Consider the following 26,145-nt stretch of genomic DNA (forward strand, 5'->3'; position numbering starts at 1 on the left):
TCCAGGCAACGATGTCTTGAGTTCCTCTAATGGAATTCTGTTTTATTGGTAAATAATAGTTTGTCTTGATTAACTGTTCCAATGTAATCCCTTCTCCCCTACATGTTATAAAGTAGTTGAATTACTAAGTGGATTATGTAACACTGCGAACAACTGCATGAAAATACAAATGGGTATACAACAGGAACATTATTCTTATTTTAGACTTACTGGTGTGTATCCTGCTTATTACACTAGGGCAAACCCAAAGTAATGGACAGCAGAGTCCTGTGAACGGAATGGAAGGCAGAATAGACTTCCAAAGCCTGACTTCTTGTATTACCAGCATTCTTATCTTTGATGTTTTCGTTTACTGAAATATATCCATTATTGAGTGTATATATCCAATATATCCATTATTTCACATGATGAAAAATACAGTAATTTGCTGGGGTAAAGCCAGTGTAATGTGGCTTAAAAAAACATACAGAGAAGGGAAAACCCTAAATATATTTATGATAAAAGTGCTAGCAGAGGGAGCCTGTATAGTTCCCTGAATACAGTTGTAAAATTGCCATTGAAAAGAAATACAGAGAAATGGTTCTTCTAATAATTCTTCACCATTTTACTGTTCCTCCTGCTGAGACTGCTACATGCTTTATTGGCCTGAATGACATTAACATCATCCCCTCCTTGAAATGTGAGAGTGCTATTATTATAACATTCACCCTTATTTCTATGGTTGGGGGAATAAAAAGCTATGCAAGTGCCAAAACCGATGATTTTGTGCATTGGGAGCTTAGTCCCAAAAGGTATGCAAAAGCATGAAAAATATGAGATAATTGTCATTTATGTGTTGTTTTCATGGGGTTGGATTTCAGCTATTTGTACAAACCCCAAGTATCTCAGTGGGAAAGGACTCACTTGAATACATGGGTTTAGTGTTTCAAATATATATGCATTTACATTTTAATTGAGTAGTCTTTGTTGTAAATATATGATTATAATCGAAAATGTGATTTTACAGAGAAGAAAGCTATTTTTTGCGTTGCCGCCTACTGTACTTTCAGTAGTACAACCAGAAGCAGAACCACCAAAACGTTCAGAGCCAAGAAGGGGGGAAGGCTACCTTTTGACTGAGATGCAGAAGTAACTTCCCAAGTTTCTCCTTACTGCAGTTTGCAGGGTTCAGTTGCATTCAGAAGAACAAATGTTTTACTCTTTATCTCCAAAGACAACATTTGTTAAACTTTGGGAGTCTTGGTGAAACTGAAGCCAAGGTGTAACAACCATTAAGAACTGGCCTGGATGAAGGGCTGGAAGGCATGGTGTGACAATGCCATAGGGCATCATGGATTTAAATTACAGGCTCGCTCTCAACATTCCTCTTCCTCTATGGGGAAACAGGACTGCGCCCTTCCTCCAGGTTATCTGTCTGTTCCCCCTTCACTTACGCACTGTTTCTATCTTCAGGGTGAGGATCAGACTGGAGAGCAGAGGCAGCTCTGGAGTTCAGTTAATGAAGGAGTTTCCCACTAGGTGGTAGTGAAGAGAATCGTGGCGCCGTACTGGTCAGTGCACATTTTAATTTTATCGAGGGGAACCCCACAAGAATTACAAGCAGAGGAGCCTAGCATAGCTCTGAGCTATACTGTCAAAACTGGATTATTTTTTTTTTTTTTGCCTTTCCTTTCTGCTCATTTCCATGCTATTTGTTCCTACCAAAACCAAGCAGCATTGACAACTATACCTGCCATGTCCTTTCCTGAAAGGTGAAGTGTCAACATGAAGCTCCTCTGGTTCTCTTTCTACCTCCATTATAGCAGAATCAAGACATGGTTAGTTAAATGTCATCTAATGACATTTAAACAATTTGGAGGTGAGGACTCTTTGTAGCCAGTACTTCAATCTGATTTTTTTCCAGCATACTTGCCTCTGGGAGCTACCCTTCCAAATAGAAAAAGAAAGAAAATATTTTTGTCTGCTGCTAGTTTTGAAATACCTTGACTGGTTTAAGTAATGCGTCAGTCTACATCAAAGGTTCAAGACAGAACTGGTATTTTGGAAGGACTTTGTAATGTCAGAGTAAACTGTTGCTAAAATTCAAAATAAAGCTTTCTTGTAGGTCCAAAGAAAGACTGTACAAACGAGGTGCTGAGAAAATTATCTGAGGAATGCAAGCAGCACTCCAATTTGCAGTAAGAGCAGATGCTGGGTCTGCAAGGAGGAATACATTTCTCCTGTGAATTCATCCCACCGCTATCTTGTAATGATAGAGCGAGCTTGTGAAATCACTTAGTAGTCTAGTCACAAAGCCTGAGAAGCTGAAAAAAATTATACTTTAATTGCTCATCAAGTATAAATCACTTGTGCCAAATTAATGTGCTGGAAATTTTGCAAGGCTGAGAAATTGGAAGCTATTTCAGTAAGGACACAAAGCAGGGATATTGTTTCATAGATACCAATATCAGTTTTACATCCTATTCTCAGTGAAAAAAAATTAGGAAAGGCTCTTTAGTACCAAGACAGGGGTGAAGCACTGATTTATCTCTCCCTGCATGGATTCAAAAGGATGGAGAGGTTCTTTTTTCCTCTTGCATTTACTTTATCGTAATCAGTGGAAAGAGGTGGCATAAACGGGCATCCCAGAGACACTGAGGTTGCACCACAGCAGAGTGAGGATTCAAATTATTTGTCAGTTTCCTGATTGTTCCTGTAGATTTTTCTGCTGTGCTGAGGGAGAATCAAGGCAGGGAACTTCTCCATTGTGCAAGTCCTACTTAGAGCATTTTTTTAACAGGGGATGTGTGTACCTGGGAACACCAGAATTTCCACTAAAACAGATTAACCAGGCTGCGTACCCCACAGCTCAAGATTCTGAGCGTGACTCACTCCTCTCTCCTTGCATTATATCCGCCAAACTTTTCTGTATCTGCTGAGACGGGCACAAGTGCTGTGTATGTATGGGGTGTAGGGTGAAGGGCAAAGAGGCGTATGGTCAAATAGGGGAGGAAGGTTTTCAAGACAGCCCAGCCTGAGCTGGATGAGAGGACAGGTTAGCATTACTCACCATCTAATCCTTCCAGTACACCTAGCTGCCATGACTGACGCCAGCAGGGATCCCAGTAAGCTAGTCAGTCACAGTACTTTGAGTTATTTCCACGTCATAGTTGGTAAATCCAATTCTCGAGCAGATTTTAGTAAGTGGGTAGTGTCAATTATGTCAGGAGCTCTAAGGTCGTTCCTGTCCACAAAGGCCAGAGGGAGGTGAAAATCACAGCAGGTTTGGATGCTGAGGTGACAACCCAAATCACTGGTTTTCAGTGCATAAAGATAGAGGTGTGCAGGGTGGAGAAGCCTTCAGAGTCCAGCACCATCTTAATAATCACAAGACTCCCAGGCATTCCCTCCACCCAGACCAAGTCAGTCTGCATTGCATATACAGCATCTTCCTTAAGCAGCATCCCAAAAACTTCAGGCAGCTGCAACATGTTGCTGTTTCCCCTTTATTGACGAAGGAGCTGAGCTAGCAGAGATGAAGTGAGCTGCCCACAATTACAGGCAATTGGTAAGAGAACCAAGAAGAAATGAGATGTTCCTTACTTTTAGTCCTGTGTCATGCCTACATACCTGCCTATGTTTTTGTCCATTTAAGAATATAAATGAGATGGACAAAATGGAAATAATTTATTAAATTTACTAATAAACTAGAGTGGGCTCCAAATGCCATTTTGGAGGCATCTGGCATCTCTGTAGGTGCAATGAGAATGTCCCATTAATTTTTTGGAGTTTAGCAAAGCTTTTATTAAGGCATAGAATTTCTCTGTAGTGTGTGGGGTTTGGTGGTGTGGTTTTGTGTTTTTTTTTTTTTTTTAACCAAACACCTGTTTTCACCAGAGCTGGGCATTGTTCTTCTATTTATATTTAATACAGTTATATCACCTCCAGCTGTAAGTTAAAACTGGCTCTTCTCCCTCCCACGCTAAAAGGGCCAAGGAAGGAGGCTGCACAGCCGGACTGGAACAACTGCCCTGAGCTGCGCAAAGCCCCGTCGGCACAAATTGCTGCCAGTGAAGGAAGAGAGGTGAGGACTACTGGAGGAAACAGAAGACGAGGTGCTGGTTCTGCATTTGGCAGAAACATAACCAAGGACCGAAGGTTTGGCAGCAGCACTGAAGCAAGCGGGGGTAGAAAGGCCAGACCATTGCTGCCAGCTCCTCTGCCTGGGGCTTGGGCTGCCGGTAACGTGAGGTGTAGGATTTTTATTGGGTCAGAGTATCTTGAACGTCATTTTCTTTCCTTAAATATATATATATACACATACACACATTGCGTGTTTGCTCCTCTTTATTTTACTTGCTTTGTTTAAAAGGGCACAATGATACCACACTGCGCAGAAGCCCACAGTGGATGTGACTGAAACGTTGGCACTGACGGGGCTCCCTTACCTGAGGCCGGCATCTCCCACCTCACCCCCCCGCTGCAGGAGGCCCCGCCGCAGCGCTTCCAGCTCGTCCTTGGGCGTGCAGAGGTCCCAGGCCCCGCTGCTTCCAAGGGCCGGTCCCGCCCCGGTGCTGCCCCCGCTGCCGGCGGCGGCCCCGCGGAGCCGGGCGGGCAAAGAGACGCCAGCGCGGGAGTCGCGCTTGCCCGCCCGCAGCCCGCGATCGGCTTCTCCGGCGGAGCAGGCTCCGGCTGTCCCTCCCACCCGCTGCCCGCTCCAGCCGCCGGGCACAGGGGGCGGCGGCAGCGAACCCGCCCGCCCGCGGGGCCACGGCGGAGCCCGAGCGAGCGGCGCGGCCGGGCCCGACAACCAGCACGCCGCCGCCTCCCCTCACCCAGGACGCCTGCGCGCGGCCGGCGGCGGCGGCACGTGAGGCTGTTGTGGGCACGTGATCCCGCGCGCCGCCCTGCCCGGCCCCGCCCCCGGCGTGCGCGAGCGCGGGGACGCGGCGCGGCCTGGCTTGGCCGCCCGGTGCCGCCGCCTCCCCGCTCCCGCCCCGCCCCTCGCCGCCGCCGCCGCCTCGCCGGCCATGAGGCCCAGCCGCCGCCGGCGCCCCAGCGCGGCCCTGCGTCGCGGCTGCTGAGCCTCCGCCCTCCCCGCCACCACCATCGCCCTCTCCGCCATCCCCTCCCCGCCCGGGCGGGGACCCCCCCTTCGCTCCCCTCCCTCCTCACAGCCGCCGCCATGTTGGGCCGGGAGCCGCAGCGGGGCCGCCACTGAGCCCCGGAGCCTGCGAGGCGGAGGAGGAGGCGGAGGAGGAGCCCGGGGCCCGGCCGCCCCACAGAGCCCAGCCGGCTGGCCGCCCAGCCGCAGCCATGGCGGAGCAGACCTACTCCTGGTGAGCCGCGGGGCTGAGGGCCGGGCGCCGGCGCTGCGGGCCGCGGGGGTGGGGGGGGTGGCCCCAGCGAGGGCCGGGCCGGCCGCGGGGGGTGTTCCGAGCCGGCCCCCTGCCCCTCCGGCCGGCCCGGGGCCGGCGGGACCCCGCCGCGGGGCTGGGGGCGCGGGGGGCCGGCGCCGCGGGGCTGCCGGTGGCGGGCGGCGGGGGGAGGGCTGGGGCATAAAGGGGGCTGCGGCCTGAGGTGTGAGCGCGGCTGGGTAGGAGGGATCAGGGGAAGGGGGGAGGGACGCCGTGCGAGCGAGGGGCTGGGGTGGCGGCGCTGGGAGCGGCCCCCGCTGCCAGCCGGCGGTGGGAGAGGATCGCTGCGAGCGGTAGCGTGGCTGTCATCCCTCCGTCCCGGCTGTGTCCTGCTGAGCTGGGACTCTGCGTGGCTGGAGCAGGGACACAGCGATCTTCCGGCCTGGAGCAGGGACAGTGCCTGCGCTGGCGGCTGGGAGGCTGCAGGGCATCCTCCTGCCCCAGGGGAGGTTGCTGTCGGGGTGGGCTGCCGGGTCAGTCGGTGGCGTGTGTCTGTGCTCACCTGGTGACAATGGGCCTGTTCTGTGTACAGGAAATAGAATGAGAAGGAAGAGACCAGTTCCTGTGGGAAGATGTGAAGTATAGCAAATGAGAGGGCATTTTTTTCTGTGTCCTGACGCTGTCTCGGGCCTAGCTGGCAGTGGATCAAAGAGACAGGGTTCGGTTTCTTCCTATAATTCCTCATAAGTTTTTGTATTGTCAAGGATCACCACCAAAACAGACAATTCACCTGTGCATCAGCTCTATTGACCTGACCGCTGCAGCAGTTTAATTGTGATACTGCATTTTAAATGCATTCCAGTAATGCTGTCCACAGTTGTTTCTTAGATTTTTTGAAGAGAGTTACGATACCCTTCTTAAAAAGGAGTTGAATCTCGGCTTTTGACCTTGGCGTGTGCTGTGAATGCAGAGAAAGGGTTGAATATGCGAGGAATATTCCTATTCTGAATGGTTCTGGAAATCCTTCCCATTACTTTTGCAAAACTTGGCACCCAGGGGGGATTTCTGCCACATGTTGAGACTTTGGCAGCCCCTTCTCCCATCTTCTGTCACTTGTCTGTCAAGAACCAATATATGTATTGGTCTTTTGCTTTTTACATGTTCTTATTTTGTTTCAGCAGCTCAATTCAGGCAGTGGTTTAAAGTGCTCTGCTTTAAAACAACAGCAAAAAGACAACTTCTTTGACTTAAAATATTAGCTGCGTATTGTTACAGTAAACGTATGTTTGTACAGATTTAGGCAGTTTAATGTAGTTCAGTTAGATGTGTTTAGTGAACTATTATCTTAGTGTGTTTTAATTGCAGAATGAAATTATAAATTCATAAACTACTCCAGGATTTATCAGCTTTCTTTTAAAAAACCTAAATGAAGCAAAATGACAATTGTACGTTATTTTGATCTTTAACTCCCTTGCTTTTTTGAACAAGCGTCTTTGCCTTAGTAGTATTCTGAAGGGAAGGTTTTCAATAGAGGCTGGGAGGAGGATTAACTCTTCTTTAGGTTGCCTGTTTTAGGGGGTTGAAGTTGGGATTTAAGTTCTTCGTGGCTTGCTGGGTGGATCACAAGAACAGTAGTTAGTTCTTACAGTTTTGAGGTTGCAACAAAACAAGAATATGAAGCTGATGTCTCAGAACACTGATTTTGTGTCTGTATTCGCTGATGTGTCCTCGTGTTTTTGAGGTTTCTGTCACTTCACATTTTGACCCATTATCAGCATTGTCTGGGAGCTACAGAAAGAGGAAAAATCCAGTTTCACATTAGGGAGTCCTGTTCCGTAACTTGTGCACCCTTCTCTGTGGAGGCATGTTTAATTACTTACACTTCTAGCAACAATCTTGCATTTGTTTAATTATGGTAATGCCACTCAGCATGAGATTGGCTAGTGCTTTAGTGCTTTTAGGAAAAAAAGTGCGGGTTCTGTCAACTGAGGAAACCGGTACTTCTGTACAGAAGAGTTCTGCAGAATTGTGTCCAGTAATTAGTTGTACAGTTTTGAAGTTGGCAGATTGCATCCTGTGCATTTGTTGGACCTGGGCCTTTTTCTGTGTTGCAAAGGCTGCTTTCTCGGAACGAGTGCTTTCCGTGTTCCTCGGTGTAGCTGCTGTGCAGATACCTTATTTCACATCTGAAAATACATAACTTGACATTAAGAAGAATCCTTTCATGTACCTATCTTGGTACAGATGTAAACTGGTTCCTGGCTGCAGTAGTACTTCCCTTTTGCCTGAGAGTGTAAGGCTTGATCACGCCTCTTTTCATGCGTAACTATCAACATGAATTGTAGAGTCACTGTAGCTTTATAAAGTAAGATAAAGGTTTATTTTGAGTTTAATTTTTTTTTCAGTTGTCAGAGGTTGTTAGAAATTGTCTCAGTGTTAGAAATACCTTGAAAAAATGTACTTGCAAGCTGTGATTGCTGGACATTAGCATTGTCAAACACGCAAAATAAGGCTTTTTTTCAGTGATTGACATCTCTGTTAATGATGATGTTTTGAAGAGATGAGAACTAGTTCTCATTTTGCTATATTTATTGTTTTGTAAATATAAATCTGAGATTTTTAAGGTGGTGGTATAATTTTCACTACCAAATGAAATAGATTACACTTTCTTGTATTAAGATCTAAGAAGGAGGCACTTAGGCTTTTCCCCATCCCTTTCATAATTTTAAATGCATAAGTTGTCTTTTGTCACTATTCTTGTGAGTTCTTTCTTGCAACAACCTCTTTTATTTTTTCTTCAGTAATGCCCACACTTAATACCATCTGTACTTTTATTTAGCACTTTTTAAATGTCTTAAATAGTCTTGCTGACCTAGTATTTCAGATACAGGTGTGTTATCCTTGAAAGGAGGATCTACTGAGAATTTTGCTGGTGAAACTGAATACTGTCATCCTGGAAAAACTAACTTTAATGTGAAATGTAGGATAGGTGCCAGATGGAAATACTGTCTCAAAGGATAGGCTTTTTTTGTAAAAAAAGGTGTTTCAATAAAATCCATGTCAGTAGTGAGTAGAGAAACTTTCTTTGTCCAGTACCTGCCATAACTGAAGAAAATTATGAGAGCTATGTATGATCCTGCTCTTACTCAAATCTGCAAGCCAGAGGAGCACAACTGCTGCCTCGCAAGGTTGCTTGTGACTTTCTAGATTAAAACAGAGCGGAAGTTAATATCCTGCAAGTGGGATGGATTGGGGGAGGAAAGAGGTTGTGGAATACCCATTTTCCCTTTGCTTCCTGTCTATTCCAGCAAGGAAATGGGACTGGGTAGTGGCACAAGTTTCTGCTACAGCAGAAGAGGGAGTAAACACAGGAAGAGCTGTTTGACCATCACCAATGTGTATGTATGTGAGTAAGAGGTTAATAAATGCCAAGGATTTTATCTTCAGACACCAAGCTGTTGGGAGTATTACAACAGATGAGTATGGAAGCGGTAGGACCTCAGTCATTACTTTGTGAAATACTTGGCCTTTCCTTAACTTCCAGCACCTTGTGGTGAGATTTTTGCGCTGGATCCTATTTGGAGAGCACAGCAGCATGCATATCTTTTTATCTTCAGTTAGTAGGTGTTCAGTGTTTTTCAAGGCCTGATGTAATACCCCCTCCCTTTTTACTGTTGCCCAGTCTGGCAATAGAGATTGCTTTGTTCTTTTCTTGCCCTTTGAATGCACAAAAGATTTTCACAGCTTCCTTCATATGTGAAGAGAGAAGGAGATTTCTACCCAAAACCAAATGTATTTTTAATTTTTTCTTTCCCAGAGGGTTGTATAAGAGTAATACGAATTGCGATGTGTGCGTGTCCTGTCAGGGTGGTGATTAGGAGATATGCTGGGAGGGTAAGCTAAGAACAAAATAGAAGCCACTGTATTGAGTCACTAATCTTACAAACAACTCAACTCCCTCTTAAATGTTTTAATCGGTGGTATTAGCCATCAAATGTTTGATGAGTGAAACGGTGATATATTTAGAAACTTTTCTATGTAATGCAAAGGGCGTGGAAATTAAGTCTAATGATGTGTCAGAATAATCAATAAAGCTACTGGGGTTTGGAATAAGTGTAAATGTACAGTGCCGTCTTTGCGCCTGAGAGAATTCAAATCAGTTCGTGTTAAAAGTCTTTCTAGATTCAGAGGTCTGACAATTTGCTTTCATTGCATTGAAGCATTTAACCTGCTGCTGCCATGAATTAAAATACAGTCTTTTCCAGAAGACTGAGGTAGTGCGTTTAAGTCTTATTTGGCTGGATTAGATGTGTATGTGGGAGGGCAGGGAGTAAGGGGAGCTATAGCTCGTTGTCAGAACTTGTCAAGTACTAGTAAAATAATTCTTTGCATTAAAGATTTTTCACTTGCTTGCTCAGTTCAGGTTGAGGGACCTTAACTGACTAATTAAGGAGTTTTGAGGATGTGAGGCAGTTTGCAACAGAACTAAAACAAATCATTCACCTCAACTTTTAAAGTATTGCACTTTTTGGGTGACGGATTGCAAAGCATATAGGTAAAATTCTTGTGCGCAGTGTCTAAAATCTGTCGTGAAAGCTTGGCATACAAACACGGAGTTCGGCCTTTAATCTTAGATTTTTCAGGAACTGAAATTACTGGCCACATTCCATTTTAACGATTGTTAGAAGCCTCCTGAGGACAGGGATGTCGTTGTATCAATATGCACGAGTATCTGGCATCAGAAAAATGATTTAAATCTCAGCAAATTTGAGACTATCAGGTTTATAGTTAATATGCTTGTCTTTCAGTACCAGTCTCGCTTGACTTATTTGTTATCCTCCCTCTAGCTTTTGCTGTCTCAGACTGTGTGTCATTAGGCAGGGACTCTGTCTACAGCACTGGACTGAAAGACAAATAAGGCAAAGAGCATGGGATTAGTTGAAGTTTACAGTTACTTGAATGTACATATATATAATGACTCTGGCAAAAGGAAAAAATTTTGCGCTTCAATGCAAAAACTGTGTTTACTAATATGTTGATAATTCTTTTTAAAAATTTTAAAGTGAAGAATATAAATTGCTGTTTTCTTGGTGCTGGTGTGCTTACCTCTTCTAATTAAGATTTTTTTCAGTTCTGCCTTTAGCCTTTTCAGGATATTGTGGCAGCAGAAGTTAATGGTTCCTTGCTTTTTACTCGGTGATTAGAGAACTTGGGTAGGATCTAGGAGATCAGTTCCATCCCCCAGGGTTTCTGACCTTGCATCTCTCACCTTCCAGGGGAGTGCTCTCATCACCAAACTATGTGTTACTTGGAGGCCGAGCTTTGTGTGTCTGTTTTAATTGGTTTCACTTCACATAGAATACTGTAAATATTTGCTAGGCCAGGAGGCAGGCATGCCTTTCTGCCTTAATGATCAACATACTAATTTGGGATTAGTGGGGACCTGGAATCTGCTGCCTGCCTTGTTGAAAAAGTAGTTTGGAAGACTGAAGGGGCTGTGATCTGTGGGGTACTTCAGGCTGCTTTTCTAGAGATGAAAGGTTGAATTCGCACAAACAGAAGACAACCTGAATGTGATTTCCCATGTCCTAAGTAAGTGAGCGGTTAGGGGTGTGTGTCTACGATTATCGCTGCCTTTCCTTGTGGTTTGTATCAGGTTTGATCAACCTGAGAGCATCTCTTTCTTCTGTGGAAGGGTGTGACCCAATGAAGTAATTGCTTGTTTTGGGCACTTTGGGATTATGGCATGATTTAAGCAATCCGATGCTGTTGGAATTTGAGGAATTGTGTAGGGACCACTGGACAGGCCAAATTAAATGAGCATATTAAGTTCTTCTGAGGTTGGTTGTGTTTTGAGGAGTACTACAGTTTTAAATACGCAATACAGTTGCTGAAATTTCTGTCAATAATCACTTGTCACTGAAGTAGAAGGCCAAACCCATTATACTTATGAAACCTTCCTACAAGAAGTGCTTCGGGATACATGTCGTGATTTTTAAAATGCAGTGATTTTGATTTCCTAGAGTTTGGAAGAGCAGAATGGAATCTGCTCTTTTTTAGTATCTCATCTATTTTAATTTGTTATTTTGGTGATGTGATGTATCAACATCTCTGGCATTAAGTGCCACCATCTTTATTGCCCTTTGACATTTTGATGGTGACTCTAAGCATGATAATATACTCTAAAAGCAAATAATTGACACATGCCATTTGGTCAAACAGTCTAATTTAATTTTTGTGATGTCTGGTTAAAGGTTCCAGGAAGAACCAAGGCTGAAATTGGTAGAAAAAGATCTTTGTGGACATTTTCTTTTCGGTGCTACATTGCTTTAGTGTAACAGACTAAAATTTGAAATGATTCAGCCAGTTATGTGGGTTGAGAGAAGTGGAGTGAAACACAAGCTAGTGTGCTAGCTGAACTGGATCCAGGCAATCAAACTGACTTTGAAAGGTGATGATTTAATAAGATTAATGGGGCATATGTGTCATTGCAACACTTGCTGATCCCCTTTCTCTGTCTCTTAATTCTTTCAAGGATGCTGATGTTGATCTTTTCTCCTACATCTTTTACAAGTGGTGTCTGTGCTTGAAATACTCTGATCTGCCAGACCAGGGTTCTCCTCTTAAGTGCCATCCTTACAGAAACTCTGCTCTCATGATAATACATTAAGTGTCTCTTTGTTCACCAGAACCACCATGATGACATTATCCTGGAACTGATTAATTGTGTAACTGTTGTGCTGTCATCTTCATTATTAGATTCTGTTGAATATTTTTTTTTAGGGCCTGGTCTAAGCTTGAGGTCCCAAATTCCCTTGGATAGCCTCCACATTTGTATGACACACCAAGTGGCATGGTATAGACAGGGCTGTCAGAAAGTCAGCATGTTCTGCTGGCTTTTTGGAAAGATACTTTCTAACCGATAACTAATCAATTAAACGAGAACATTTTTAATATCCTGTGACAACAGGGATTCAAAATAATAAATGTATTAAATGAGACTATACTTATACTTTGCTTTTGTGGGGACAGGGTTTAAGGATGGAGTGGCTCTTTTTTTCAGGATGTCAGAACAGAGGTTCTTCAAAATTATCACAGCCATTGTCCTGAAGTAGAGGAGACCACGCTAAAGAAATTATTCTCTATTGCTTAATTTTGTGCTTAAGATGCCCCCTTTATAACTGAAGTTGCCCACATAGAAGTTGGAGAGATATACTCATATCTGACCGTTTATATATCGTAGCATTTTCCCTCACCAGTGGTATCTGAACGGAAAATGATAGTGTTTGACTCTCATTTCTTCTCTCCTTCCTTTTGAAAACAATGTTTTCTTCTGTGTCTGTCAGGTTTGGATGTTCCTGTAGCTCATTCATAGGCTTTTGACCCAAGAAAGTATTTTCCCGTGCAGCATGGGTATGTAGCTGAAGGCTGTGAAATGTTTCTTTTCCATTTTTACGCCTTAGTTGCATTTGTGCAGGCGTCTCCAGCAAGAGGTGGTGTGAGGGAAGCAGGAGGAGACCCAGGGGGTTCCACCCTCTGTTCACACACACAATCTTTAACTTCAGGCATGAGTTGGCAAGCTTACCTGCAGGGATAGGCTTGAATGTAGATTATTCTTCAGTCTAGCTGCTAAAGGGAAAAAATGTGCTGTGCAGCCTGAAGTGGCTTTTAAAGCTGGGCACCCCCCAGTCCTCTGGTATTACTGATTAGTTCTACCTGGCCAGTGCTTTTCTGCTTGCTGCTTTCTGTCTCAAAAGCCCAAATTTACTTCTTCATTCCCATAGACTCTGCTGTTTTTGAACAGGGGTATCTTTTAAAAATTCCTTTTGTTCATCTGATAAATAGCCAGAAGATAATTTCTAGTAAATTTCCAATGATAAATAATTTTAAATAACTTTATAATTTTGTCAGAAGTTTACAGAGATCAGTAGAAATGTTAAAAATTTATAATGTTCCACCGAATCACAGAAGTTTGGGAACTCATTGCTTACACCATTTTCTCCTGTCGGTAGTACTGCAAATAGCAACTTCACACTAGAACAGCAAAAGCACTGTACAGGTGGATTCATGGTGCAGCCTAGTTTCAGGTGGTACAAAAAGACCAAGTGATCTCTGCATGTAAATTTGATGCACCTGTCTTTACAGCAGTAGTGCACAGATAATTTTGTGGGGGGTTTCTCCACGCAGTTTAAGCTAGTGGCGAGTGTATATCCTCGGGATTTATTTTAATTTCCGTGGATGCTTGGATTAATAAGTTCAGTTTACTCCCCTTGAGATAGCGTAGCTTGGGCAAGAACTAGCATTGCAAAATGTTTGAGCTCTGCGGTAGTGCGATTAGCTGGACAGAGGTGAACGCAGCAGCTGAGTTACAGCGCTCTGCTGCAGTGTTAGTTCTGGTGTCTGTGGCACTTAGCAGTCTGCCATCCCTTCTTCTGTTGGATAGCTAGCTCCGATTTCAGTTTATTTGGAGCCTTTTGTAGCGGGTAGGAATTGAACAATGAATTCTGAATAATTATTGCAGTTAGGATCAACCAGCTGTTGGTACAGATATGTTGGATGTATGAGACCAAAGCTCAATGGTACATTGTTATACAAAGGACTTTTTACTGGCATAGATTTACCCCTTTCAAGGCTACAGTTGTGAATTATCTCACTATCATCTGTGGTAGACCCATTTGACAAGATAAAATAGTTGTAGCATGACTTTGACTTACTTAGTCAGTGGGAAGTCCATTTTCCAGGTGACTGTTAGCTAAAGGTGAGGTTGGTGAAATAGCAGGAGGCAAACAGACCTGGATTGTATGGATTTCTGTAGCCTGTATTGCAGGCTGGTGTGATTAGGTACGTCTGTGTCTTGCTTTCTAGGTTTGATGGTGCAAGGTCATTCTGGTCCTTCTTAGAAGTTCAGATTGATGGTCTGTTTTGCTGGAGGAAAGATTATCTGCTCTGTGAACTCTTTTCTTGAGGTGGCTGATCCTATACCTTCCCTTGAATAGCTCTCTGAGAAGTTATCATGAAGGGCTGAAAGCTCTCGTGGGGAATATTATGATCTCTGCAGGGTTTTGAAGATGAAGAGTAGAATCTAATTAAGCTTTATGTTGAAAATAGTTTAAAGAGCTTTCTTTTTTCCCTCTCAAAAAGGGAAACTTTAAAGCTAAATAGTGAAGAGCTGGATATTTTTTTTTTCTACTGTTTTTTTCTGCTAACTTGACTACTTCTAAAGCAGATGCAACTGTAAGCAGTTACAGATGGTACAGAACAGAAAGAACCTCTTTATCATACTTAAATGCCTTACAAGAACCCCAGTGTTAGTTTTCTAGCTAGTTATCTTTCTCTGTATTTTTTTGTGTTTTTGCAGATGGAACATAAGAAAGAGCTACAAATCAAAAGGTGAAAAAAGTCTGCCATGAAACACAAATACTTCTCTGCAGGGTGCTTTGCTGGAAGAAGTTTTGTAAGATTCCCAAAGCACCCTGTCTAAAGAACGTTCCTACTTTTTGTTGTCACAAGCAAAGATTTTGGATATTTGGGCTAGAATTTGTTGAAAACAGCCTTTGTCTGTTCTTCTGTTTCCTGTTTTTTGCACCTCTGACTGAAACTGCTACCGTAAGCCTGACACTCAAGGGTATTAATGCACCCTGCCTTCTCTTGCATGCAGGTGGTTAAGGCAGGGATCAGGCCCTGTCCAGTCTATCACAAGACAACTTGTTTTGTGTATGTGGGTGTGTTTATTTGTGAAGTGGTCGCATTGTTACTGTCCAGACCTTTTCCTGAGCGTGCCTCTCTCTTAGTTGGAGGTAGCAAAACCAGGGTGCCTGTTTTGCTAGGCTATATTTTGTATTTTCATGCCCGCTGAATCCCCTCTCTTCACTTTGTGCAGTTCTGAATACTCACATTTGCTTCAGGATCTCATCAGCCATCACCTGACAACATTAATTTGTCTTGATACAGACCCAGCAGGATGAAAGCTGGTTCAATCTGGCTAGACAGACTGGCTACTCTGTAGCTTTGACTCATACAGGAATTTCAACATTGTCACTGAAGAGTCATAGTTTGGTGCTGTCACTGAAGAGTCATAATTTGGTGCTGATGGCGTTAACTTACTCTTTTATGGAATTTTTATGAAAATAGTGTTTGATTCTACTCAGGCATGCCATGAAAAAGTATATATCATAGTCCTGTACTGCGTGGGTAAGGCAACTCATCAATAGCATTCAGAGTTGCTCTTTGTGTATGACAAGGTCGTATTGATCAACTTCACGTTGGTTTAGGCTTGTTGATTATAAGGCCTGATTGTTAAACACTTTTCATTAAACTGTTAGTCGTTAGTTTTATTTTTTGATCTGACTTCTGAATACATTGCTAAAAAGAATTTGGATTTCAAAGCACATAATCAATAAAATATTGGCCTAAGTGTCAGAGGTATGAGGTGTGGTTTTGTTTTGGCTTTTTAAGTCAGCAGTAGAGTCAATACAGATGAGATAACATCCTCTTTTCTGACTTCAGGGATAAAACACAAGCAGCCTTTTTAATGATTAGAGCGCTTTCTATATTTTTATGTCTTTCAAAAAATATTAGAGAATCAAGGTATTCTGCATATTTGTAACTGAAGTACAGGAATTTCTATAGAAGTTAAACCTCAAAATTAAAAAAAAACATTTTTTTATACTGGTATTCATTTTGTTTAGGAAGCAGTGCAGCATTCAGATCAATATCCTCCCTACTTGAGAGGACTTCATAGTGTTTTTGTACATTAAGTCTTCAGTGAGTGTTCCTTCATCGGTTTGACCAGCTGTGTTTTTGAATATGTAAACTACAAAGTGATGATACCTAGTTGTTGGAAAAGACAGAGACTATTGGGGGCTCTGCTAGGGTATCTTCCTGGGACCTGTTCTAGGATTTAATTTAATTAATTCTTCCCGGTAGAACCTGCATATGTACATGTTAAGCTTTTCTGTAACAGTTATTGCCAAAATGCCGGTATCTCACAGGTAAACTGGTTGTATGGTTCTAGCACAAATATTCTTGCACTTTCTTGGTCTCTGAACCACCGTGGAGCTTCACCGTATTTCCTTCATGAGGAGGCAGTGACTTACCGAAGAGGTGCAATTTTCAGCACGTTCTGTTATCGGAGTTCTGCTCTGCATGATCAGCTCTATCACTTACAGCAAGAAACGTTATGAATGTGAGGGATAAACCGCTCTTTTATTAGGCCTTGACTCCCGTGAGTATTATACTCCAGACAGTTAGAACAAGGTTAGTGGAAGAGTATCTGTGGTGTTGGATCTAGATGTGTTGACAGTTACAAGGTCCAGAACTGGGCAGACTTTATAGTGGTCTGGGGCAGTTTGCTCTCCTGGAGGGAAGCTTTGGTTAGAACCTCAGGATGCCCATGCAAGATGAGGAGCAGGGCCAGAGTGAGAGCCTGGTGATAAGAGGATGGAGCTGGCCGCAAGGCAAAGTAGTTAGGCAGAAATATGCACAGTGTGTTTTTAGGTCATACTTTGAGAGCGAGTTAGGCCACTCAGGATGGACTCTCCAGTATAATGTATGCGTCTTGAGTGAAACTGTATACATAGAAGAGGATCAACCTTTTTTTCTGGTTTTTGCTCCTGGATGAGATCAGATATAGCATTGACCAGTAGGGTTCCTTTGTGTGCTTGTTAGGAAACCTGCTGTACTTTTTGTGTGTGTTCTTCTCTGTGTTGCTTCAGATGGAGACACTTACTTTGAGCTGAACTTTTCTACTTTATTCTGTTACCTGCCTCTTTGCATCCCATAAGAAGTCAGATTACAGATTTGTTAAGATTTATTGTTTTAAGTATGTAAGTATAGTTTTTGCTCAGTGTGTTGTTTCCTTTCCAAGCAAAGCTGCAGAATGATAACATATTTGTCTTACGGTGCTTTACAACAAGGTTTTCAAAGTGAAGTCATTTATTAGGTCCTCAGAGGCAATACAGCTTGTCCTGTCTCTACTGCTGGATTATTTGTGCTTTCCATCTGAAGGCTGCCTGGTCAGCTCTTGGTGTAATAAACTGAGCAGTCACTTTGGTTCACACAATTAAGGCACCTTGGCAGGCATCTGACCACTATGGCCATGCAAAGTCTACGCTTGCCTCAGTGGGCTGAAGGACAATCTCAGCACAGCAGCGTTGCTGTGGGGCTCTGCTCTTCATGCTGGGGTTTCTTTTGCAGAAATCCTTATTGCAGGCTAACAGGTATCAGGAATTTCCCTGCATATCCTAAGAGTCCTCTCTGCCACATAATGAATCTGTTTTCTTTTGTCATTGCCCTTTTTTAACTACTTGCTGGCACCATGACAACCATAATATTCTGCATATGATTAATGTTGATGAAGATGGCTGGGATGATGCGTCTTGGCTCGGTTGCACATCAGATGAACTTAGTCCTGGATCTCCAGCACATACCTGATACTCGGGTAATATTGCTTTAAGAGGAACCAGAGGAGGAAGGTGAAGTTGAGCTGTTAGTCATATAGAGTATTTATCATGAACAACGTTATTCAGAAAAATGCCATTTCTGGACTTGGATCACTGACGATATCTGGGACGAGGCTGAATTGTGTTACTAACAGGCTGTGTTTTCTTATGTTAAAGACTCAGTTGTCTGGAACCTTGTTCAAGTAACTTACTGCTTCAGTTCTGGAAGACACTAATATAGCTTCCTTCAGTTATGTTAGTGTGAAAATTTGTTATCCGTTGTAACTAATAGTAGACTTGAATATACTGTTTATGTTCAACTATTGGAAGTTTTTTGTAATGGAATTTTCCCATGCTATTAGGAAACTTGCTGTTGAATATCCTGTATCTTGGTACTGCATAGGAAATGGATAGCTTTGGATGAACAGGATTGCAGAACTCCATGGCAATTTATTAATAGGATCTATATGCTTAATTTGGAAAGGCTGCAGTGCCATAGTCTTTGAAAACTTAGACCTGTTTGCTGAAGTGAGATAACAGAATCTCCTGACCCCTTCAGACACTGAATAATGCCCCCAATCATCTGAAGAGAGCCAATGTACCCTCCATTTCTTTGGTGTATTAATTCTTTTGCTGGCAGTTTGTGCAAGAGAGAGGAACAGAGGAAATAGTTTAAAAATAGTTGTAGGAATGATGTGAATTCATGATTCTTAGAAAGTGTGGTGCCTTATCAGGGAAATGATGTCCCATATTTTTTCTCTGCAAGCTATTCAACAATATTGTAAAATCAAGCAAGTATTTAGATTTTCTTAAGGTTGTTGGCACCTCAGGACAGTGACTCTATGAAGTGCCCAACTAATAGAAATTCATAGTGCTTTTATTTTTGGAAACAAAGTTTGCTTTGAATAGTAGATATTTTGTAACTAAAAATGTCTTGGGTATGTAATATGTTGAGATATTTTTTCAAAATCAGTGCCAAGTGGATGTTTTCATGGTGGTGGGGCTGCTAAATTAGATTTTTAGCACGTTTGTAACTAAGCTTCCCTCCAACCCCCAACCCGCTTTTTTTTAAAAAAAAATAAAAAAATCTTGTGTTACTAAACTTAAAGGTACGCCATGACCCCAGCTTCTGATACAAGACAAGTGGGGAACGTATGACCGAATGGTAATAAAAGTACTGCACAACTCTGTAATACCATTTGTGATTTTAATCACAAAACTAATTTTTTTCAAATCTTTTTATTATGGTATAAATGTACCAGAGACATACCAGAACTTGCTTTTGATTTTTGCAGTTAGCAAAGTGACTAACCTGTGTTGGGGTCCTCTCTTCCCTAGAGGAAAGATCACATGACTGTGAAGGTGTGCTGGGTGAGGTTCAAGGAACATGTTGTATTCCTGCTGCCATGTGAGTCGCGGTGGGGTTCCCAGTTATTGTTAAGGTGCTGCTCTGTTTTAGCTCAGCTAGAAAACCTCCTTGCTGCCTAGCCAAGCTATGCTTTTTCCCTGCTGGAAAGTTAGAAAAACTCAATCTTAAGTTGAAAATATGAAGAGAGCAGCTGAGAAACCCTTTATGTAACTGTTTTGGTCAGATTTAAGATCTGTGGTGTTGTTCTCATGACATTAAGAGAGAATTAGAAGTCCCTGATCCCAGCAGAGTTTAATGGCGAGGTAATCAGTTACCTGCTTAGCTTAATAACAAGCCATTGTGTTCTGTACCAAGTGTAATTTTCACACTAAAACATATTACATCTCTATAGTTGAAATGGGAGTTGTGAGCTGTTGTGTGCTCCTGAATCTAGGTCTTCTGTTCCATTTGGGGTGTAGCCATTAGTCTGGCATTTTGTCTGAATAGCAGCTTTGCATTGCATATGCTGGAGTTGAAAATATTTCTGTAATATCACTTCTGGGACTCATTACTGTAAAGTGCTTGTCTCTTAGACTATAAGAGCAGTGTTACAGATCATTAGTATTAGCAAAACACCCCCACCCCCACCCCAAATATTACCTTTTAAAGGACCTTCCTTAGAAAGAAATTTAATGTAACTAGTTATTGGACTTGTCTGTAAGGACAGTTAGCTCTGGGCAATTCTGTGATGCTTTTTCTGGCTTATTTGTTTATTCTGATGCTTCAGATTGTTTGGTCTATTTGCTAATTATAAAGATAAATATTTCTGTTCTAGAATATCCTCTGTTTTCAGATGCCAGAAACTTGAGCTGTCTTTTGTAGTGTCACTTGACTATTCCAGACTGTTCTGGAGAAAGAATGATTGACTGTGGAAGCGGTAAACTTAAGTTTAAGTTTTAAGCACTAAACTTAAATTTATTAAATTAAATAACCTGTACACACAGACTTCAGGAAGAGCTTCTCTATGTTGTGGCATTCACTTGGCCTGGTTTTGTTTGCTTGTTTGTTTTAAGAATTCATAGTTGTTTAACTTCTTGAAAAAAAATTTTCTATTGAATGGCCTTGTGCTGTGGCATTGAAAGTCTGTAATCCCATACTACAGACACTACTGTTTTGCTACAGTTTGCCTGTGACAGTTGTTTGAACATTAAGTTAGGTGGCTGTCATGGATGTGCTAGGACATTTCCAGGCTCAGTTGCTTACGTTTTTCATAGCTCACCATGAGGAGGATCGCAGCATTCATACAGCTGTATTGTGTTTTGTACAGGAATTTTTCACTTGTACAATGGTCTGGGCTTGGACGTGGTAGAGATGCTTACATCTTTCTTTGTCTTCTGCTAGTAACATCTTGGGTGGTGTATCTCTAGCCGATGTCTTCCATTTGAACTTTCAGGGAAATAATAATTTTGTGCTTTGATTATTTCCCCATTACCATGGCAGATAATTCGTGCTGCTAATTAAGATACTGACAGAATTGCACAGAAAGATGGGCAGGGAAAGAATACAGCCTGCTTATGCTCACAATTTATCTGTCTTACAAATTTATAGAAGCTATTGCTAAGGTAGCTCACAGTTTACAAATGGAAATACATAACCTTCTCATTCATGGTATCTATCTACTGAAGGTAGAAGGGAAGAGCCGCATATTTTGAAGATCCTCATTTTGTCTGGTGCAGATGGAGGGATGTGGTTAGGAGAAACATTGTTCCCCAAACTAGGTTTGTGTTCTGCTAGAGAGAAGCACATTCAGAGAGACCCCTCTGTTCAGTACTGAGGGCCTGAAGCTGGGAAGGCCAGGAGTTCCCTAAACAACTCCTGACTGGTAGTTTCATGCTTAGCAGAGTGTTGTAGGCAGGTCTTGGAAACCAAAAGGCAACCGAAACCTTTGTAATTGTGAAATGAATGGGAAGCCATTGCAGAATCTGGGAAGTAGGTAATAAATGCAGAAGACTTATTTTAGTGTTGGTTAGAGCTCAAAGAGAAATTAGGAGACCTAATTAAGGTATGTGTTAAAACACCTGGGAAATATCAACACTGAAGAAAACTGACGCTAGTGTCGTTGTTGTCCATGTCTGATAGTGGAGACTCAAAAAGTAATGATAATTCTGTGGTACATTGCATATTGCAAGTCAGAGAGGCTACTTCTGCTTCTTTTCTTCCTGTTAGAAATAACGTGTATTCAATTCCATCTTGTCTGAATTGTGGTGGATAATTTGTATACTCTTTCCTGTCTTCAGAAAAAGTTGTTAATAATTGTTACTGTTTAATACTAAAAGATTAAATTCATCAATATTGTGGATGACATAGGGTGAAAGATACCTCCATTGTGGTAGTTCATACTGCACTGTGTCTGTTACTGAGTGGTGCTGCCATTGCACACCTACTGCAGGAGAAAATGAGATGCCTAATGCTAAAAGAGAAAGTACTTTTCTAGTCTTTCTTCTTCATAAAAGGTGCTTTTCTCCTTTGTCAAGGAGCTATGTGATTCTAGGAGCTATTCTCCTTCATTCCCAGGAGAGCGGGTGTTGTGGTCCATACTTTCTCTTTTGTGAAACGATTTCATATAGATGATTACGTCTCTGGAATCTATGTCATTCTCCCCCTAAAAGGAGTTGATAAGCAAATTGGCTTTCTAAAACATGAAAGAAGCCTAGAGCAAACTCTTTTGTCAACACATTCCTGGTCAAATCCAGCATTTGTCTTCCATAGAGTTCATAATATTTAGTGTAATGTCTGTGGTTTTCCACGAGGTTGCTTAGGTGAACATAATAAGTGAGAGCTGTTGAAAGAGAAAAGAATGAAGACTGGCTGGATTGTATACATGTTTTATGTGTAGTTTTCTGAAATCATACTAGCGCCAATCCATGTTTCTTGGCTTCACAGTAAGTTATTCAACAGAAAAAGAAAATGCCAACTATTAAAGAAATTACATAGATTAATTGAATTCTTACTCATGTATGCTTCAGAAATTATGGGGTGATTATTCACATAATCTTAATTTTAAACTCCAAATGTAGGACTACATAAATACCTGAACTGCATGGAGAGACCAGAGCACCACTGCAAACCCTCGGTAGGAGCGTGCCTCTGCACTGACTGCACAGCTAGCACAGGCTCGTAAATGTAGTGCCTCAGGTGCCCTGGGTAGAAGGACTCTAATAACCTCTGTGTCCATTTGCTACACCACCATTTGACTGGACGTCTCAAACAGATTTATAGAGGGCGTGACAGATGGAAAAAAAAAAAGGGCGAGTGTTCCTATTTATTTGCTGAGGTGTCAGCAATTACTAGTTGCTGCCTGAAAACTTCACTTGGACTTGCACAAATGCAATCTCTGAAGCATCTCCTGCAGTATCACAAATAAATGTGAGCCCTTGCCGTAAGATGTCCTGTGAGCATGGTTCTGCATGTGTTTAATATTTTTAGAACTAGTTCCAGGTTGAAAATGTGTTTTCCAAGAGTTGTACTGTTACAGTAATTTCTGGAGAGATTAGAGGAAAACATTTGGACAGTGTTAAATCCTGAATAAAGAAAAGTTCTCTTCAGTTTTTCATCCAGAAATCACATCTGTCACTTTTTTGTCACTTTCTCGCATTAAGATGCCACCCAGCTTTGTTCCTTTTATATAATTATTTGCTTTTCCTTGCATTTCGGATAACTGGGTTTAGAACTGTCTAAAACTGAAATATAGGAAGTGAAACAGGCAGAAAAAATGTCTTAAACTTCATACTGTTTTGATTTGAAACTGCTTAATCTTGTGCTTTGCTTCCTACAAACTGCTAGAGCGCCTTGTCATCAGCCTCTGTGCATTTCCAGAGTGGGAGACAGAGAAGCCAAAAGGGAAAATCTGCGTGTGTGTGTGTGTGCATGTGCTTCTTTCCAATACAGTGACGTGGGACTTGAGCTGTGGCTTGTTCACTTGGAGAAGCTCCTCTAGCCATGCTTCAGTCCATCCTTGTAACAGTCGTTCCAGCCACTGTTTGTTGGGCTGGGCAAAAATCTGGTCTGGATGATCTGGGATCTCTGATGTAAGTCTCAAGCTGTCACATGGATTTTCACTCTTGGAATCTGGGGACAAATAATATTTGAGAGAGAAATTCCAAAGCTCATTCCTGTTTCTCATCCAGATGCTTTTGATATTTTCAGACACCAGCAGCTATGCAAAAGTGACAGTTAAATGACGTTATAGTAGGTATTAGTACTTGTATTTAGACTGAAATCATACTTTCCAGTGTTGTGGGGGTTTTTTTCCTAGCTTGGGATGAATTTGAGGCCAGCTGATTTATATTTTTTTTCTTAAGAATTTAACACACAGAGCATGAGTTTGTTCCAGCTAGATGTTGCTTATAAACTTCAAATATTTAAGTTCCTTTTCAAATGTCTGGAAGCAGCAGTACATTTCTTCTGCATTCTGTGTCTTTGTTTCTGTAAACTTTTGGAATTGATGTTTGTGAATGAAATGTATGTAATTTACTTTCAGATCTTTGATTGTAGTATTTGGTTTGCAACTTTATGCATGGCTGATGAAAGTTAATTGCTTACACATTGATTAAGATAATTTTATCTTTTTGTATTTCAAAAACACAAGATGCAGTTGCTTATGCATTAAATCTGAACTTTAAAAGTTCCCCAAACACCAAGCAGTAACGAAATAGTGTTTTAAAAACAGCTTAAAATTTATGGTAGCTACATCCTCAGTGTGTTTTACTACTTCTTATGCAAAAGTAATTTTCAAAGAAAATACTAAGGATGATTAAGCAATCTTTTAAAATTATCATTTAAATTATTGTTCATCACTGTACGTTAACGTCTGAATAATGCTGTCAAAGTAAAATAGCATTTAAATATTATTGTGGACTCAAAATAGCATAGTTTTTAGTTACAGAAATCAAAGCAAATTGACAAACTGAATATGAATTATGTCTAAATTTAGTAGATGGCTTATGCATAATACTTAAACTAACAATCAACTAAAAATGCTAACATGTTTGAGTCAGCTTTGTCATCTTGCTACTGTGTTTTTCTGAGTTGAACTTTTGTTGGAGTTGAGTTTTTCTTCTAGTTCTGATGTGAGTGCTTTTTTGCCTGTAGGGTGCTCTGGGACTGAAACAGTGTTCCAAGGGTGAACTTGGTTATTTTTAGGAAAGTTATATATCTGGAAGTTCACTACAAAACCTTTTCCAGGAAGGCATTTTGTTCCTGAGCAAAAAGTATCGGCAGAAATATAAATGCAGCACAACAGCATGTAATCTCTGGCTTCCCAGGGGACTTTGGTATTTTCAGACTGGTCTGTTGCTTAAAGTAACTCTGAGGATTACAGAAGGATATTGGGAGGATTTACCTCTGTAGTATTTTTGTAGATGGCTTTGAGAGATGGGAATCCAGAACAAGGATGAGACCGAGCAGAGGTGCCACGTTGTCAAAGAAGGGATGGTTATGGGGGACATAAGAAACAGATTTGTAATGTTCCTAAGACTCCAGGTGTTTGCATTCGGGGGGGGGGGAGGGGGGTAAGTAGTTTTTTGATTGAGATAGAAATCAATTTTCTACTAATCAACCTATCGGTGTAAAACAATCTTTTGGATTCAGAAAATATGAAAATGTTACAGGTACAGTATAGGATTTGGGGAAGAAAACTTGGTGTACTTAATGGTTTAAAGGCATTCCCATATACATTTTATGTGTATGGGGAAAAAACTTGAAGAAAGTTGTGAAAGCTAAATGAATTAAATGTTTTAAAATGAAATAAGTTTGTAGAGAACTAGACTTCTGTTTTATATGAGCTGTCTTACACCCTTGATTATAGAGAATACTGCTTTAAAAATGTGTCCTTGCTGCCTGGACTGAAACTTGAATGGCTAGAACAGAAGTCTTATGCAAATATGCTAATATTTTGAAATTCCAAACTTAAGCAGTATTGATTGCTAAAAAATTGCACTTGCAGCTGAGGAGTATTTTTCCCCTTACCAATTCCCAGGTGCTGCATAGAGAACTGTGACATTCCCTTTTCATTTTCTTAATACATTTTGGGTATCTTTAGCCCTACACTGTTGGTGTTTTTTTTTAATCTCAAGCAGGAAAACTGAGTATTTTCAAATTTTAGTTACTATACCAGTTTTCTAATATTGTTGATATTATGGTAAATATATTTGTGGTGAGAGAAGTTTTTTTTAAAACTAACTGATATGTAGGTGTTTCAAAACTCCTGTGTCTATGTATTGAGAAGTTTGTCTCTCCAGTTGTGTATTAGCTGGTCTAGTAAGAGATCACTCCTCTCTACAAGTTGATTTTACTTGTATGCGTTATGATAGCATGAGATTGTTGCTGAGTTGAAAAGTCTGTTCTGTTTATTTGAAGTGCTTAAATCTGGTCGCACACTTTAATTTGTATTTTGTTACTTACTACATATATTACATGAAAATGTGAATTGAAATAGATGCGGAAGGGTGAGCATTTAGGCTTCCAGGATGTAAAATTTCCTGGAAAGCTGAGTCCTCTGGTGTAGAAGACATGCTGCTGCTGCTGCAAAACCACATAGTGTTTGTTTTATAGTAGCTCCCAGATGCCGGGCATATATTAAGTCATTCTGAACCTGCTGGTACGTGGGCATCCCTGTCAAGCCCAGCGGTTCTGTATTTTTCCAAAAAGTATCAAGGTATTAGTTCCCTGATCCTTAGGGAAATTATTGTAAAAATTAGAGGCTATTGTTTCAGTGGGCTTCAGGATTCATACAGAAGTGTCAGTTTGCACTTTTCAAAGCAATTCTGTTAAAGATGGGAAAATAGAAGTTAACCTGACTTGTATTCAGGAGTTTTCATTTCTATCCATGTGGTTGGAAGTGTCATGATTTTTAGTAACACCTACATCTGAGGTGGCTGCTCCCCGACCGTGCTGGATTGGACTTCTGTCTGGGTTAGTTTTGTTGTTGCAGATTTAATCTGACTCTGTGGTAACATTTAAT

General features: G+C 41.5%; 3 protein-coding genes across 6 annotated transcripts in view; 1 reads left to right on the top strand and 2 right to left on the bottom strand.

Moving 5' to 3' along the window:
* Window positions 1-5,125, bottom strand: part of LIMK2 (LIM domain kinase 2) — an 81,389-nt gene extending 76,264 nt beyond the window's left edge. Inside the window, exon 1 of the mRNA XM_080391880.1 lies at window positions 4,991-5,125. Within this exon, the coding sequence (XP_080248006.1) occupies window positions 4,991-5,104 (114 nt within the window). The 5' untranslated portion in view covers window positions 5,105-5,125. The remainder of the gene's footprint in view (window positions 1-4,990) is intronic.
* RNF10 (ring finger protein 10) overlaps window positions 1-26,145 on the bottom strand; it is a 202,056-nt gene that overhangs the window by 14,544 nt on the left and 161,367 nt on the right. The window lies entirely within an intron of this gene.
* Window positions 5,193-26,145, top strand: part of SPPL3 (signal peptide peptidase like 3) — a 60,561-nt gene continuing 39,608 nt past the window's right edge. For 3 of the 4 annotated variants that reach the window (XM_080392687.1, XM_080392688.1, XM_080392686.1), the window contains exon 1: window positions 5,970-6,079. In XM_080392687.1, the coding sequence (XP_080248813.1) occupies window positions 5,985-6,079 (95 nt within the window). In that variant the 5' untranslated portion in view covers window positions 5,970-5,984. Of the gene's footprint in view, window positions 5,319-5,969; window positions 6,080-26,145 lie in introns of those variants that run through there. The other variant, XM_080392689.1, reaches the window with a different exon arrangement.

The sequence above is a fragment of the Falco punctatus genome (assembly GCF_963210335.1).
Source record: "Falco punctatus genome assembly, chromosome: 1".
Lineage (NCBI taxonomy): Eukaryota > Metazoa > Chordata > Aves > Falconiformes > Falconidae > Falco > Falco punctatus.